The sequence below is a fragment of the Mytilus californianus genome, unplaced genomic scaffold, assembly GCF_021869535.1.
Source record: "Mytilus californianus isolate M0D057914Y unplaced genomic scaffold, xbMytCali1.0.p SCAF_5, whole genome shotgun sequence".
NCBI classification, from domain to species: domain Eukaryota; kingdom Metazoa; phylum Mollusca; class Bivalvia; order Mytilida; family Mytilidae; genus Mytilus; species Mytilus californianus.
This window is the reverse complement of record NW_026262701.1, coordinates 78,291,093-78,309,940: the sequence shown is the minus strand read 5'-3', so window position 1 is coordinate 78,309,940 and position 18,848 is coordinate 78,291,093. Positions and strand designations below refer to the sequence as shown.

Here is an 18,848-nt window from a genome sequence, read left to right as displayed (position 1 = left end):
TTTATTTTTTTCATTTATCGCCATATTTTTCCTTAGTATACAATAATGTAGTATAGAAAAAAAGAAAATCACAAAATTACTGAACTCAAAAAGGACAGTCCCCAATCAAATGGCAAAATCAAAATAGAAAGCACTCCTTACAGTCATATACGACGATCTGAAAAACATGGCGTTAACACAACTATTTAAACAGTAAAAACGAATTTGGAATCAGTTGCAGAAATATATGCGGGGGGGGGGGGGGGGGGGGGGGGGGGGGGGTAACCAAATGAACTCGGGTCCAAGGATGTGTTTTTCTTCAAAATAAAATATTTTTACAACACAAAATTTTTTGAAACAAACACTGTGTATTATGTTTTATGTAGAAGACATTTCAAGTTAGTGCGATTTTCATTCGTTCTTAAGGTGTTAAAAAACACTATTAAGGGACGAAGAGTGTTTATTGTGACACATTTTGAACTACCTATGAATAAAGTGCGATTTATTTTTCCTATTTTACAGCCTTTGTTTTATTTTATATTCTAGTATAGAATATATACCTTGGTATCAGACCATTGTCTCCGCAGTAATGCAGTTCTGCACCTGACATCAAAACTGATACAGAAGGTACAGTTTTCAAGTCCAGTACAAGAGAACTATATTTAGATTCCCACTGATATATCAACATATTCAACATGTTTAGTCTTTAGTTTTCTATATTGTGTTTTGTAGACAGCTGTTTGTCTTTTCGTCGTTTTGCGTTGTCAGATTGTATTAGACTAATGAGTTTCCATAACTTGTTGGTACAACTGTATCTGTCCATTTCATAAATCAATATTTTGTTTTCAGGATGCAGTCAATATCGAACTTTCTAGTCTGCTGTATTTTGACAATTGGAGCTGGAGATATTGATTTTGATTACCTTTTGGATCAATACATCTTAATTTGCGGCAACATGCTATGTAATAAAACCAGTGAAATTGTCCCAGAAATTCCAGCACACTTATCAACTTGTTCTGGATGTTCTTGTAATGAAAACTGTGTTTTCAATGGAACCTGCTGTCCAGATAAGTTTTTTTCCCTCAAACTGGCATGCACAAACACTTCAATTGTCTCCCACAAAACCGAATCTAAAGACGTATTTGAAGATTCATTTCTGATGAGAGTAACTTGTCCCGAAGCTACAGATCCTTTATCAAAAGCTAACTGTGAGAGTAACAAAACCTTTACAGAAATGATACAATATCTGCCTGTAACTTCTTCAGAAACTAATATCACTTACAAAAATAAATTTTGCGCTCAATGTAATAATGAAAGTAAATTTGAGCAATGGATATTCAATTCAGTGTGTGACGAATTCGTAGATTTTAATTTCATTTCGTCCTTAGATGAATTGTTCAAAACAGCTATAGACAAAAAATGTAAAATAAGCAGTAATTTAACTGGATTGAACACCGCTGGTTGCTTTAGGGTTTTCGGATACAACACCATAAAGACTTGTAATGTATCAGGTTCTTGGATTACATACAACAAAGATATTGAATGGGCATGTCTGAATTACAATAACAAATTCCTTGAGTTTAAGAATGTTTTTTGTTACATATGTAACCCACCAGTGAAAGTTGAAGAAGTAATAACAGATTGTAACTTTACAGGGAAATTATTTTGGTATGAAGATTACCCAAATTTCCAGACAGCTTGCAAAGCACTTGGTCAATCAACAGCAACATATCCATTCAAAAATATCTACTGCTACCTCTGCAATTCATTACTTTTGCGAGCTTACAGAAATGACAGGCGTGTGATTATGTATTTCGATGCCTCTGTAAGTATAGAGGAAAATGTGGTAAACGGGAAGTACTTTGAATATATTTTTGAAATAGATTCTTTTAACGGTGAATTCATGGACAGTTATTTAAAGAAACAAGCATATCAGTCTTCTGAGACACAATTGAAGACAAATCATCGGGTTAATCTAACGGAAATTTACACATATTATTATGCTATGACCGGAAATGGTCATTTCTGTGTAAATATTTCAACGAATGTTATATCAGATGAAAGACATAATTGTGGTTGTTCCGATGGTTGCCACTTTTCTTTTTATAAGCCTTGCTGCATCGATGCCGATTTCAAATACTCGACCTCGTGTATTGATGATTATCTGGTGTACGACGGATGTGAAGATATTGCTACGGATTTTAATATATTGTCTGACATGTGTAATAATATAGAAGGTTCATCTGACTTGTTTTCTTTTATTCCAGTTCATGATAAACAGCAAAGTGCTAACTACAAAAATATATATTGTGCCCTGTGTAGACATTACAGAAATAGCACTAAGGCTAATCGTAAAGCTAACTTTTCCGATGTTGAAAAGTTAAAACCATGGACATTTACTTTGATATGCAAAAATGTCATTCCTATATATTTTCATGCGTTTTTGTCACACTTATTTGAAACACGATATTTATCTAATTGCACATTTACATTAGTTCCAGATATTTGTCAGAAACGATGTCCTACTAAACCGGCATATACCAAAGGAAATACTAATATTTCATGGGCTTGTAAGAACTTTAAGTCTACACCTACCAGCCTAAATTTTTACTATAAACTTAACGAGTCATTGCTAAATGAGTATCAAAATATATTTTGTGCTATGGAAGAAACGACTTATAATGTAACTACAACCATGATACAACATTGCAATGTCACCGGTCGGTGGAATTTTATTGACGAACGTTTACAAATACAGTGTAGACAGCTTCCTCAAATTGACTTTCACTTCCCATATAAGAATATATTCTGCAAAATGTGTAACGAAGAACGTGTCGAGTATGTGAATAACTTTCTGGGGAAATTTCAGTGTGATGGTGGTGCAGGTGGGCTAAATAATATTTTTTTTCGTAGTTTGTTCTCATTTTTGTCATATGAAAAACAAGCAGACAGCGTAGGCCACGGAACCTGCGAACAGAGCCAAGTGTATGATTCTATAAAGGTAAGCATTGTTAATCATAAAATCTTCATCGATTGATTAGAAGCTGTTTAATTATATTATTGTATTCAAAGCTGTTTGGTCATGAATGCATAAATGCATATAAAATCTGTGATATTCAATCAGTGAACTGGTTTATTACCCTTACATAAGGCTCTATAATGTAAATGCCTTATCGTTTTTCCAATTCTCATGACAAATATTGTTTTTGTATGGAGACACTTTTATTTGGAATGCATAACAGAAGAACTGGGAATTAACAACAAAACGTAGAATCCCACATGTTCCCCCACATCATTCCCAAAAGAGAAAATGTTATAAAATTATTCAAACGACCTCTCATTTTACGAAGGGATGATTTCAACTTAACCACTTGGTACTCTTGGTTTAATAGCTTCCTTGTGAGCAGCAACCCTCTACAATTTTGCAGTAATATCAAAATATTTTATCTTTCTACACTTGATACTACCATCCTTAGTTCAATTGAAAATTCGACTATTCGTCTCATTAAACAGAGCTTTGTCGTATAAATATGGGAATCGTAGATACAAATTTCTTCTTTAAGGTCATGAAAAAAATCTTAATATCTGAAGAAACACACTGATTCCAGCGATAACCACAACAAATGGTTATATTTAAAACGATGGACGTTTTGATCAAAAAATATTTGTATAGTTGGGTTGATTGATATTTCAGTAGAAAGTCGGTAATCCAATGTGTACTCATTGTGCATCCCAGATTTATTATAATCTAAATTGCTTTTAAAAATTCCGAATATTTATGAAAATTCAGAATCATGATTTGGTCCATGTTCGACACAGTTCAGTTCTGTAATCATACATGTATATCGTAAAACTCATGAAAAAAAACTAGTCAGATAGATGAACCAATGAACAAACATGATATATTAATTTAAATAATTTAAGCCAATAACGTTATTGAAAATACTTGTGTAAAACGACGACAAGGATAACAGATTCAATGATATGGTTTTCACTTGGAAAATGTCAAAGTCTCAAAAAAGGAATTTACATATGATAATGTTACTAATTTGTATTTCAGAATGGAGTTCTGTTGTCAATTTTATAAGCTAAAAAATGTGGATTTTTTTCAATACTTGGGCTCCTCAATCACTTAACAACGGTGACCAATTCCTATCTATTAAAAAGATAAAAAGATGTGGTATGATTGCCCATGATACAACTATCCATCAGATACAAAATGACGTTAATGTTAGCAACTATGTGTGGCCGTGGTCGTTTAACCTTTAACAATGACAAAAAACCAATACAATATAGATATTATAAAATAAAGGCTCCCGACATGAACAATGTGAAATAAGTTAATCGAGAAACCCAACCAACTTTAAGACTGGTCACGTATTACAGCACTTTCTCATCATTCTTTATATCATAATAACTATAAAAAAAAAATTATGCCAAGGAGATGCTAAATATTTTTCAGAAGTGTTCAGAATAGACATACGACGAATATTTTTATTTCGTAAATGATGGTTTAAGAAAGGAATGTTCGTATTGTTGTTAGTTTTAGATGTTTTCCGTTGGTATTCGGATTCAAGCGTCTCAGTTTTGTATTTTACCGACAAAAGTAAATGTTTTGGCAAATTTGATTCCTCTGATTCCACAATAAAAAATAAGCTTCATGAAAGGGATTGGAAATCAGAACTTAGATGAAAGAATAAAATAGCACCACTAGAGCATCAAATTTTGATCTGGATTATTCAAAACTAAATTTTGCTATTCAAAATCAAAGCAAGTTAATCTTCTTTTTCAACAGTTCTTTCAAAATCAACAAAACTTTGAAGTTCGACGATCTTTATACCTTTTTATCGACCTAATGCTACAAAGATCATTCATACGGAATTTCGTTAGTAACTGACGACTTTTAACGTTTTTAAATTCTTTATTTGCGTAGTTTTCTAATTTACCTTAATTTCAGTTGTCGACGTTTAAAAGAAGATGAACCAATTTACCCTGTATTTTTCATAATTTAAAAGTTGTCCAATCCTACTAGAAAAGTAATAGATATAATATAGTTATTTGAATTTTTTTTTAACGATTTTATTTATTTCCATTAACTCACAATGCTTTTAGCATTTTTAAATTGTTGATCTAGGCTTTGTGAGACTAAATTGGAAACGTACATGTAGTTTACTAAAACAACACACACAAAAAAAACGAAAAAAGGAAGAATGATTTAGTGTAATAATGTCATTAATCTATTCCGCGTGTTAAGTTTAAGTTAATGTTTTTTTTTTTCATTTTTGTGTGTGATTACTCCCGCTTAGCTGATATGATTGTCCCCCATTCCTCCCCCATATGACAAATCTTTCTATTTGCATTCGGTTTGGTGGTTTAAAAACTCACTTGTTAACTTGCCATTCCGAGGTCTTGATGGAAATATTTTCCCATGGGATTCCACGATAAAAAGCGTACCGGTCTTTACCGTTTAACACCTAATTACTCTCATCTATATATCCCTGACATAATTATTAACCAACATTCGGAGATTGATTTAGGCTAAAAGGAAATCTGTTGAATGGCAGCACAATCGATTTATGCACAGGGCACATATAAATTATATTATTCATAGCTATGTTATTTTTGTAATTAACCTATAAGTTTCATGTTGGGTTCACCGATTAAACCCATTTAATTGATTAGAAAGGCCTCTTTTTTATTAGCCATTTGGCACATTATGTAATTATGTTTTTTTACGACGCTTTCAGACAAACTTTCATTATTTTCGCTAAACCAATATGTATTAATTTTTCAAGAAAGTGACCTAACCAAATCATGATCAACTGGGCCAAATCATGACAAAATCACTACACTAAACGCCCCTCGATGTGATGACGTAACCACCAGTATCAATGGTGGCAATGGCCTTTCTATAGTATAACGGTATTTTTAAGGCTGAGGCTTCATTCGAAAAAGTTATTTCTAATTAATTTAAATCTGAACTGATCTAATAATAATATGCATAACTTAAAATGGATGTGATGTAAACGTTAATTAGGTTGCAATCAAACGAAACAACAAGACATTCAGGGTGAACATACATGTACTGTTTTAAGCATTTTTAGTATTTGTTATATACACATTAGTAATATTAACGAAAACAGCTGGCCAGTATTTTATGTTTTAAAATTACAAAAGAAACGGTAAATTGGAAGTTGACGTTGGAATTTCCTATAAAAACGAAACAATTACCTTGCCATAATAATGCAATATATTAATTGTCACTATAAGCTATCTTTGTTCAACTGATTTACAGAAACACTTCTTTTGTAGGATAAATGTCGTGATATCGTGTGCTACCCTGGACGTGTATTGATTAATGGGACGTGCATACCACTTCTGCCATACACTTCTAATCTTGGTTATACACTTACATTTGGAGTTCATGTTCAATCTGAAGCTCCGATAAAAAACACACGATACTTACTACAAAAAATTGAAGAAGAAATTCTGATTCAGCTAGGCAGACATTTAAATAGAAAAATGTTTCCCTTTCTAGAAATGATGATTATGAAAGCGAATACAACGTGTTCATCAGATGTGAATTTCATAGGACCATATTTACTTGTATCCGTATTTTTGAAATTATTCGTTAATGTCGTTGTTAGCAGAGACGAAATTGAAACAAAACTTCTACAGTTCCTAAACCATGAGTTTTCATTTAAGTATCAATTTGGTTGTGACTATTGTATTATAAAATGCATAGTTAAATATGACAATGGTTCACTTTATCTTCCGATCGATATGCATATAAAAAGGTTTGATAGTACAAAATGTTATCTGAAGACGACAAACATGATACCTGAATCTCACAAATATGTTCACTCGCACATCAGTTCTTTGCTTCAGTGTCCACAGATAGAATTAGATAAAAGAGAGGTCACTTTCGATAAATATAGAAACTTACTTAATGTACCAAAATACAGTACTGTTTTGGATTATTACAATTTCTACCTAACCAGATCAGATCATCCAAGAATTTGTTTGAATACATTTAAAGGTATGATGGTATCTTCTTCAGAAATGAGTGTGTTACAGATAATAATTCTGATATGTACAATATTATCGTTAATTTGCTTATTCCTCACTTTTATTACTTATTTCCTTTTTGAGCAGTTACGTACATTACCGGGAAAGAACAACATGTGTCTTGTCATTGCCTTATTTTTTGCTATGTCTTGTCTAGAATTTGGTTTGAACAAAACAAACATTGTAACTCTTTGTATTGTACTGGGTGGATTTATTCATTATTTCTGGTTATGTACATTTTGTTGTTTGAATGTTTGTTCCTTTCACATGTATTGCACATTTAGCAGGACATTAGTTTATCGACAAAGAAGTAAATCAAAAGAACGAAAACGTCTCTTGCTATACATTCTATACTCATTTGGGGTACCGGCCATAATCATTATTATGAATATACTTTTTACAAATTTTCTCAAAGGTAAAGAATTGTATGGGTATGGCGGGAACATGTGTTTTATTTCAGAAAGATTATCTTTCATTATAGCATTTATTGTTCCGATCATGATCATGTGTCTGTTAAACATCTTTTTCTTTATATATTCAGCACATTCGATTGCAACGACTCCAAAATTGAAAAATGATGATTCCTATCAGCAAAATTCAGTAAATCTAGCTGTTTACATCAAATTATTTACAATAACAGGCAGTTCTTGGGTAATACAAATAATAGATTCGTTTCTTCCCCTCTCATTCTTTTCCATAATTGTGTCTCTGTTAAATGCTTTGCAGGGGGTCTATATTTTCGTTGCATACATATGCAACAAACGTGTTTTCATTCTTTATCGTAGTTTAATTTGTAATAAAGCTGTTTTCAAATTTGGTTCTGAATCACGCAATGTCACTAGAAATGAAACTTTGACATCAACAAAACTATGAACTAAACAGACAGATGTTACCTCAAACAAAGATTTGCATCATAGAGTAAAGTTACATTGAAACGATTAACTCTTCGAAAATAACGTTCAGGTAAGATGCTCTATGCAATTTTTTTTTTCATTTGGTGAAGACACTGTGCCTCATCTGTATTAACATTACTGGTTCCTAGCCTAATCTATACAAGTACTGGAATTTGATAACACCGAATGTTTTATGATACCTAGATATTAATGTTTACTCAAATCACATTGTGTCGCGTAAAATTATCACGTAGCAAAAACCAAATGTATCCTTGGAATTGTTGTTTTAACAGTATGCATTTTCTAAAATGCTTATACAAATCAACGCGCCTGAGCTTCAATAATCGAAAAAACAACCTATGAATCATAATTTCAAAAGCTTTTGTTTTGAACTTTTCACTGGTTTAGTACATTAACCGTAAGAATTTCGTCGTTTTCCTTTAATTTTGGTTAACTTAAACTCCGTTAGGAAATTATCTTGTAACATATATAGGGTGAACAAAAGTTGGTACGATTTAAAATCATCCTAATAGCAAGGAAAAGCGGTGGGTCACTACTGGGAAATGTATGTGTGATATGTTATATATGGCTACTATGACCAGTTATCGTCAGTATTGAATCATTCAACTAAATTCTAGCTATTTCCACTTATCTGACATTAATTGATAGTGTGTAGCATGAAGAGCAAACGGTCTGTAGAATAAGCTAACTACATCGTCATTCGGTCTATAAATTTGGAAGCTGTTTTCCATTTATGAATATGAACTTATCATAAATTTATGTGACTTGAAATAATATTTTTACGGTATATTAGTCAGATAATGAATATTCATATGTTTTTCATTTAAATGACACAACTTGTAGTGTAAAGATTGCATAAAGAAAGACACACCTACGGTCGTTCTTTCATTGGATCAATCTTGACATCCCTCGATGTATTATACATGTTATAAGACAAGAAAAATCTTAAAATATGAATCATCTAAAACATAAACTACATTTCAAAGTGTTATTATTGTTTACACCTCTGTACTACCTTGAATAGTAATGTATAACATTGTGTTGTGTATGCTATGGTGTCATTGTGTGAATAAAAAAAATATACTTCAAATAGATTTTTCATAACTGCCTACATCATACATGAAATCGTCGTTTGATACACATTAAATGCATGTGTTTGATAGCCTATATGTGAATGAAGTATTTGAAATTAAAATTAAAGAACAGATTTAATGCACTGGATCAACAAAGAACACTGGTTCATTTCAGATTATCATAAAGAGATGCGGAAGATACCAAAGGGACATTCAAACTCATTAGTCGAAAATAAACTGACAACGTCATGGAAACAAAACAAAAAAGAAAAAAAGACAAACAACAGTACACAAATCACAACATAGAAAAAATAAAGAATGAACAACACGAACCCAACCAAAAACTGAGGGTGATATCAGCGGTTTATGGTTACATCCTGCTTTGCCCACTTTTAATTACCCCAATTATCAAATGGTTATATAAACAAAAAAGACAAAAGGTTTACTGATTGGAAAATTGTATAGTCTGTTCCAATTATGTTTCTATTTTACTTTATTTTATGTACAAATATCTCTGTAAGATTCTATCGGATACGTTTGTATGCAATCGGTACATATTAAAATGTATTTTGTTTTTCATATATTTGGTTGTGAAATTTTCATTGAATTGATTCTTTGAAGGAGATAAAAGAAATTAGATAATGAATTGATTTTGATATATATTTTTAATAGCACTAAAACATTTAACATTGTCAATATTACGTATAAGAGAATTTATAAGAAGGAGTGGATTCGCAATCGATAATCAACGAGCGACTTGAGTCGCAAGTTGATTATCGTTTCCGAATCCACTACTTCTTATAAATTCTCTAGTTTAACCCATTTCTAGTAAAACGACTGTCTTTTTTACGTTTTGACAATAAATCAACGGAATTTCATAAAGATAACTTCGTATTTTGTCTTTTTATTCTACAATAGTTGGAAATGATTATATTCACACGGTTCACATCTATATTTAGACATTTGACAAGTTAACATAAGTTTAACATAACTTAAATTGGGTGCTAGCTCCCCTTTTTAACTCCAAATTTCATATTGGTTAATAAATATTTCATTTAATGTTTAATCATTACAAATTATGTAAATTGAATAGATTTTGGTATTTATGATATATTTAAAAAGATATATATTAATATAAAGAATATATTTATCTTGTTTTGAAAAGTTTTTAGATTATAATTACCAAAATTTAGATTAGAGGTGAAAGAAACCAGAAGTTTAAAAATTTACTGACAACGATATGACAACCTTTGAAATTTATATATATAGTATTTTGCAAAATCTATTAAGTTGTCTGAGTGAGGGCTGTCTACCAATTAGCCGTACTAATCCAAATCTATAAGATTGGTGGAACTGCCACAAACCTACCATTTCATGTTGCTCCATTTTATGTTGCTTTCCAACATGTAGAAAATTATGTGGTAAAGGTTTTATTTGAACAATTAAACATACATTTTGTTTAAACTGTTTCCGTTTCATTAAGTTTAGATTATATTAGCGTTATAACATTTGGCATCCATCGTCAGTCAGTCAATAATTTTTCTCAAACTTTAAATATTTATTTTATTATAACTTAAAAAATGTGTTATCATAAATTAAGATAAAGATAAGTAGATAGAAATCTGATTACAATTTTTTTTTTAATAGTTTATAAATATATTTTTTAATTTTTTATCTCATTTAAAATTTTTATGACATTTATCTCTTATATAATTATATTTATAGTTTTTATTATAATAGTTTTTAGTAAATACAGTTAATGTCCTTTTTAAATCTCAATATTGAATCAATTTTCAATCAAAAATATGTATTCTTTTTAAGATTTTACAGGTAAATTACAGGTAAATAGTATGTCTAAATTTAAGAAACAGACTTTAGTTGTTAAAACAATTCCCCCTATGTTTATATATTCATGTAATTAAAAGTGGGCCGACCAGGATGACACCGATATCAGAAGCTCCGGACGGGTAAGCAGATCCTGTTTGACATGTTGCACCTGTAGTGTTGCTCATGAAAGATACCAAAGGGACATTCAAACTCATAAGTCGAAAATTTACTGACAACGTCATGGTAAAACAAAAAAAAGACCAACAAACAAATCACAACATAGAAACCTAAAGTATGAGCAACACGAACCCAACCAAAAACTTTGGGTGATATCAGGTGCTTCGGATTGTAGTTTAACGACAATTGAAACATATCCGTCCTAATCTGTAAAAAAGATATCCCGTAACGGTCAACCAACTCGTGATGGCGTCAGTAAAATTTACGAAGTAATGATTTCAACTTCATCACTTTAACTCTTTGTTTGATAGCTTCCTTGTTAGCAGCAACCCATTATCAAGGAAATCATGATTGGAAGTATATGCGCTGGAATATCGTATCAACTATTAGATGTATAAGCCTTTGATAGTCTAGTATGTTTTTTTAATTTTGATTCATTTATATGTTTCGGAGTTTAGTCTGACATCCATTTTCGCTGAACTAGTATACATTTTTAAGGAGCCAGCTGAAGTGTGCCTCCAGGGTTGGGATTTTCTCGCTGTGTTGAAGGCCCATTGGTGGCCTTCGGCTGTTTTCTGTTTTCTGCTCTTTAGTCGGGTTGTTGTCTCTTTGACACATTCCCCGTTTCCATTCTCAATTTTATCCATATGCAGGCGCTGATGGAATCTTGCAACATAGAAATGGACAGATCGCAATTGGGAATCTGAGATTATCTCTTGTGTTGTAAAGTTTTGTTTTTAACCGACCATCATCGTCAATTTCTAGATGTAAGTCAAGATATGAGACATATTTAACTGTATCTGTTGTATTCTCTATCTCATGTTTGATGGGATGGATGCGTTCAACATAGTCACTAAACTTTGAATTATCTAGTGAGAGGACATCATCTATCTAGCGGAAAATGAAGTTAAGGATAATGCTACCTTCATTTCTTTCTTCCTATGAAGCTCCTGTATGAAGTCAGCCTCATATGAATTGTCAAAATAACAACTAGGATTAGTATTATAGTAAAGTATATGTAGAATCGGGTAGATGTCTGAATGTTTGTACAGCAAAAGTAACAAATGCCGACTTTAACATTTAAAGTAGTTAAGTATTGTTGACAAAATCATTACAAAAAAAAAAAAAAAAAGAAATGTAGTTAACAGTTCAATCAAGTTAAAAAAAAAAACGTTGAACGATTCATTAAAATCCATTATCGTTTTAATAAGTGATGACTTATAGCTATTAATGTTACAGGATATCAAAGCATCCCTAGTTTTCAAATGTTTAGGTTTGAGAGTTCCTAAAGAAGGTAAATCCAGAGAGGCCCTTCGGACGCCCACAAATTATAAATTATTAATTTCATTTAGTGGCACTGGTCGATACTATAGATGGTGAACTGTTAGTCCCCGAGGGTATCATTATTCACCTCAGTAGTCAGTGCCTCGTAACTAACATGATTTATAACAAATACAATAAAATTCTTTGTTCACCAATTTCAATATACATGATATTATGTACTCTGGACACCATCAGCAAGCTTTATTACAAGCAAAATTTTGAGAATTAAAACAGATACATAAAATGTTTTGGAGCATTTAAAGTTGAAATGCTTGATAACATGAACAGCTCATCTAGTAAAAGTTCAAAATGCCTTATCGAGTGATGATGTATCCGTACATTTAGGTGGTAACATGGATAGCAATGACGCATTATGACTCATTATTTAAAAGCCACGGCTAGACACGAACAGATAACACCCAAAAACTTTAGAAATGACAAATGGCAAGTTAAATTTGGAGGAAACATCATCAGAGACATGTACACGTATAATATCGTTTCAGTAAAGAAAACACTTCTTTGAAAACCATCAGGAGTTTAATCATTCGCATTCAACGATAATGCAGATCAATTAAATAAGCATAGTTATTTGGATCAAACACAAAGATGGAATTAGTAAGATTGCACTGATCTTAAGTTTAATAATTAACTGAATGTGGATTACTTTTCATAGGTAACAAATCAAATTTATAAACGTTTGTTTCAATGATAACAACTATGAAATTTGAGAAATCATTTACATAAATTACTTGTGCAATAACATGGTACGGTTAATGCTATGTTTAAAAACTTCAAAACTGGCATCCGAATACGGACATTGTTTGATTGAAATTTGCAGCAATGAAATTTGGATAATCATTTCGAATTAAGGAATATATCTCCTTCATGCAAGGCTACAATTCCTTGTCCAACATTTGGTTTTCCTTCGTGTCCTTTTCGGCTTTATCAACTCTTTAACGTTTGTACTAGTCTTAGGATTTTCAAACATTTTTGCCTCTACCATCACTGAAGATCTAGAGACATTAATTGTCGAAATGCGCATCTGGTGCAGTACAAATGCTAGCGTAAATGTCATTTCTGGTGGACTGTGAGTGGCCAAGGGTATCACCAGCCACGTAGCTAATACGTCGTTACTGGCATGCAAATACTGATATTGTTTGATTGCAATTTGCTGTTACAAAATTTTGAAAATTATTTAAATTAAGGAATTTATCTTCTTCTTTGAGTATACAAAAAGTAAAACAACAAAAATATTGAACTCCGAGGGAAATTCAAATCGGAAAGTCCCTTAACAATTGGCAAAATCAAAAGCTCAAACACATCAAACGAATGGAAATCAACTGTCATATTCCTGACTTGATACAGGCATTTTATACATTAAACATTTACCGTAAATTTGAGCTTGTAAAATATATAGATTAAATTTACAAAGCAAAAAGTAAATTAGATTAAGATAATGAAACGAGAATTTACCAATAATTCACTAATTCTCGTCTCATTATCAAGCTTTTAAAAAAAATTTAGATATAGCCGCCGTCCCCATCAACAGATAAAGTAACGATTATCACTAATAACTATTGTCAAGTCCAAATTACGACTATCTGATAGTCCAGCTACAATTAACATATCAAACAAATTTCATTGAGTTACGATTATCTTCCTTTATTTTTCGATGGCTATTATTTTGTTAATGAGGTCATATATGGAATTAAGAACACACACACACAACAATACCGTACAGATCAACCTCGCGGCTGAGTAATTCTTGAAAACAACACGTTTACACGGAGAAATTAGCAGAAAACGATTTTTCCTATTTCTACCTCCGCCATATTGGGATCGTGATAACTGCAGTTACGACGATCAGTTTAACACCAGTGATCATTGTTGACATGAATGAAACTAATAACATTAACGATGCTAATTTAACTGATCCAGATGCGCATTTCGACAAGTAATGTCTCTTCAGTGATGCTGGAGGCTAGAATATTTCAAAATTCAAAATATTTTCAAATATTGAAGAGCTGATAAAACAAAACAAAAAACGACTTAAATTATAGCCAAAGTCGGGCAAATATTTCATTTCAAATCTGAAGTAAAACCTTAAACATATCTAAACAAAGGAGGTGCTATGCACTAAAACAAACAGGGGATATATATTTTTGAAACTAAAATATTTAGAATTACTCTAGATAATTAGAAGTAAACAAAATGCTGATGTTTATGGACACTACGCACTGGCTACATTTTCCAACAAAAAAACATACTTTTGTTGATAAAATGATAGTCAATATTGCATCCTACCTTAATAATAAATAAAACAAAATTAAAGCATGATTTTCATTCAATTAGATTTAAGTTCATCAAATAAAGTGCACTCTATGAAAGGTAATATATCAATGTCAGGTCTTTAACAAATCTATATCCTAGTAAACACGTTAGAAATTAGTTAGAAAAGGGAAAAACATGAAATAAAAAAAATGAAATGAGATATTTAATATTTTTTGCTCTAAAAAAATAAGGACACCACAACAACCTGGAGATATTAAAATCATAAAAATGATATTGAATCGGAATGTCCTTAATATGACATGCTCTAAACTTTCTAATCATTTACTGTGCTTTATTTTGTAATTCATTTGATTGTATAGCTCAAATTTTGGGCAACATGATTGGTTAATAAAATAAATTGTATTTTACAACTGAACTCATCTTTTGGGTGGTTATGACAACTGATAAATTAATAGGAGTTTAACAATACTATTTTCCGTTTCAAATTAGTATACCAAAAAATACTATCAACTCAAATAGTTTAAGCAGTAAACTGTGCTCATCATTTTTTTTCTCAACCTGTAATTTTGAATCAGGAAAGAAGATATCTATAAACTTGAAACAGTCATTTTTGTTGAATAATTGTTTTTATAAAATCACTATATTCTAACAAATTATAAAAATGTTAATCTTCTTCAAATAATTCAGTCAGTACAAGTATGTAGTGTCCGTTACCACAATTTCGTTTGTACACACTAAATTCTTATGAGAAGTTGCACATTGTTTTTTTTAAAGTTGCTTTTGTTGAGTGTCAAATCTATTAAAAAAGCAGTATTTTGATTACCTTGCTGTGAAAATTTTGGCTGGTTAAGGACACTACGGTTTTTCCAAAATATTTGTTTTTACTTTGAAATTTTCAATACTATTATGCATCAATCATGACATTTATATTACTGTATGTAATTTGAGTATTGTTATATTCCAGTATGTTGAATAACTATTTATTATCAATAATCATGCAAAACACATTGTTATTAGCGCAACAAATGATCAACAATTCATAATTTATACAATGCATCACGAAATACATCTTTTATAATTCTGCCTGTTAAATTGCTCAATTAGATCTGAATTTCTAAAATTTTCTATCGATTAAATGATTATTGGATAATATGTATATAATTAAATGGGAGTAGGGCATTATACTTACAGTTTAAACCAGGTAAAATAATGAATACTTTGAAGCGCAACAACCTAACGACTGAAAATAACAGTTTTTGGATCACTTAACGCATTGATATTATAAAATTTTTCACGATAAATCTCAAAATTTTGAATAAGCTTGAAGGATACAATGCCAAAACGTGCTTCTTTCTGTATATAAGTAAGCCCTATAGCTAATATAACAAAGACCAATTGAAAATGTCCCCTTGTTTTTCACTTGACTATAAATTTAACACATGATCTAAGACCCAGGAAAAATCGTAATTTTTATAGCTTCATGTACGTATCAACAAAATCACACTGCTATTAAAATTGCTCTGCTTCTTTGTTTCCCCGATTTGTTTTTTTCTCAATCGATTTATGAATTTCGAATAGCGGTATACTACTGTTGCCTTTATTATTTGAAACGTCAAAATTGACAAGTAAAAAAATATTGGTTTGTTTTTGTGTTTTGTGCTTATGACATTTATTTCTGGAATAAATATCACCAATATTTAGAAACTATAAGTTTGTGTAGGCATACAGGCATTTTAGAGTATCAGATTCAGAACAACCCTCTAAACAGAACAGTGATATGTGTCCGAGGTCAACTTTGCCTGGGAGTTGCACTTTAAGATTTAGTAAAACAACATACTTCATGACCTTAAAGTTTACAATGAAAATTAAAAACATAAAATTTCGAAGTACGGTTACTGTAGATAATTTGCATGTTTTAGTACATAGCTATGAATGTTTCGTTTTGTGATTTACTTTTAACTTCAATACGGACCTCACCAAATAAAAATCCTTTATGACAATTGCATCTGACGCTGTTTTATAGCCACCCTTCCAGATATTGACATGACTTATTGAATCGAGTCTTATAATCAAATGAAACGTTAAATACTTCATATGATATTGGTTCACTAAGAACTGTTTTAACATCGTATTTTTACAGTATTAGATGAAAAAACATTATTAATTGCGTGCGTCTATAGTGCTTTTCTGAATAAAACTTTACCAGGAATGCTTAAAACATAGATTTGGCAGCTGATAACGCATACGACGTAAACATGTGAAGATATATATGACCAAAAGGGACCTATACAATAATTCTTCTACGGTCAAATTCGCCATTTTTGTAAAATTCATCAACGGAAAATGTAAGAAACGTTTGTTATAAATCATGTCAATACCGAAGTATCAATACCGAAGTATTGACTACCGAGTTGATGATACAAATTTGTATGTCCGAAGAGCTTTTCAGGATTTATCTTCATCAGGAATGGTCAAACCAAAACATTTGAAAGGGAAAACGTGAATTATAAACAAACTTGTGACAACTTATCACTTGAGCTTCCAAGTGTTAATACACACTTATTGAAATTATACTCAGAGAAACCTCAGAAAAGACTTTTTATTAAAAGAATAACCTGGCTTGTCTGAGGCATTTTAAACTCTATCATACTTCAGGAAAACAAACGTTAAACTTCAATTGCCATAATTTAAGACCTGATTTTTTTCAGTCAATATATTAATTAACAATTGCTCAGATAAACATTATCCAGATTAATGCTTATTATATTTGTCATATTTGTAACTTAATTCAATATCTGCTGAGTAGTGTAAAAATTAAGTTAAACAAAATTGAATGAAGTAAAATTCAATGCAAACGTTGTTACTAGTTACTAGTTACACGATTTAAAACAAAATAACAACTCAGGATATTCACTGACGACAGCAAACATATCAACAAATTATCATTTCTAAGCTCAAGTTACGTTAAAAGGTAATTCATATCATTTCGTTGCTAGACTTTTGTGTCGTTTCATTGTCATCAATAATTTAAAAGATATTATATGTCCAATTCAATGATCCATTGGGCTGTCTTTTTCATGTAATTTTATGCACCACACATATCATTATCCCCATTCACATAAAAAAAACATTTCACTAATATTATTGGGTATGTATCAGATAATTTATATCACAACTTCACAGAAAATTTATTCGCTTTAAGTTCAACAAGGATGCTTGCATTTTGTGTTTGAAATACAACTGTCACAGCCAATCAGTTATTAACAGATACGTCAATTGAAATAGGTAAGTTCACTTCTGTAATTCAAACTATCAACAAAATTAAGAAAAGAAATATACTGTATTTTCAAGTTTCTAAATGTTATTCTAGCTAAGTGTACTTGACATCATAAATAATTATAATTTTTAAATATAGAGGTAGAATATACGCATAAAAGAGCGTGAAATTCAATTGGAAATATAAAGGACTTTTTACATAATTGATAGTGTTGACTTAAAATCTTGTCTCACAGAAAACCATGCAAATGTGTCCTGAAATGAATTTCACAAAATCCTATGATATTGAGTGTGCATAACACTTTGCCCATGGCAGTTTAACGTACATTTTATTGGATAGACTAGTTTTGGAGCCCCATTTAAGTTATTTTATTCAATGTAAATTACAAAATTTTTGCATTTTGATTTGTTTTCAAACATTAAGACTTACCCGAATCCATTGCATTTTTTTTTAATTAGCAGTTCACACATTCATATAGCCATACCATTATTCCTGTATTCTATGAGTATTCATTTTTATTTCTTGTTTGAAGTTATCATTGTATATGCACAACTAAAAATACATGATCTATCATTTATTGCATACTGTTACTGTTTAGCAAGTATCCCGTTTCCCTCACATACTCAATTTCACTTTCAGAAACTAACTGTTTGAAGCATCATATCAGATCTGATAACTGGTTTTTGTTTTTACAGGTATGAGGAATTGATGCCTTCAATTTGTGAAGTTCTTCCTGTTTTCTTAGTTTTTGAAATTTTGGAAAAATATCCAACTAATGCAATTCGTGTAATTGGGAGCTTTATTCTAACAATAACACACGATAAGGATATTTTCCAGTTCTACATAACCTTCACAGATTTTATATTAGTAGATTTTACTTGCCGTGTGAACCTTGATACGTTTCTTTAACTGGTATGT

The 18,848-nt window shown here is 31.0% G+C and overlaps 1 protein-coding gene across 1 annotated transcript; it reads left to right on the top strand.

Moving 5' to 3' along the window:
* Positions 1 to 2,641: 2,641 nt before the first annotated feature.
* Positions 2,642 to 8,958, top strand: LOC127702771 (uncharacterized). The gene is made up of 3 exons (XM_052207075.1): positions 2,642 to 2,821; positions 6,292 to 6,481; positions 7,529 to 8,958. Exons 1-3 carry the CDS (start codon positions 2,642 to 2,644, stop codon positions 7,918 to 7,920), a joined length of 762 nt encoding a protein of 253 aa, XP_052063035.1. The 3' UTR covers positions 7,921 to 8,958.
* The last annotated feature ends 9,890 nt before the right edge of the window (positions 8,959 to 18,848 follow it).

What these genes read in the sequence shown, in the direction of transcription:
- LOC127702771 (XM_052207075.1), top strand. Translation starts at nt 2,642, where the DNA reads ATGGAAGAAACGACTTATAATGTAACTACAACCATGATACAACATTGC. An exon ending in ACGAAGAACGTGTCGAGTAT is followed by an intron (nt 2,822 to 6,291) that starts GTGAATAACTTT and finishes CTTCTTTTGTAG; the next exon opens with GATAAATGTCGTGATATCGT. An exon ending in AGAAATTCTGATTCAGCTAG is followed by an intron (nt 6,482 to 7,528) that starts GCAGACATTTAA and finishes CTTTCATTATAG; the next exon opens with CATTTATTGTTCCGATCATG.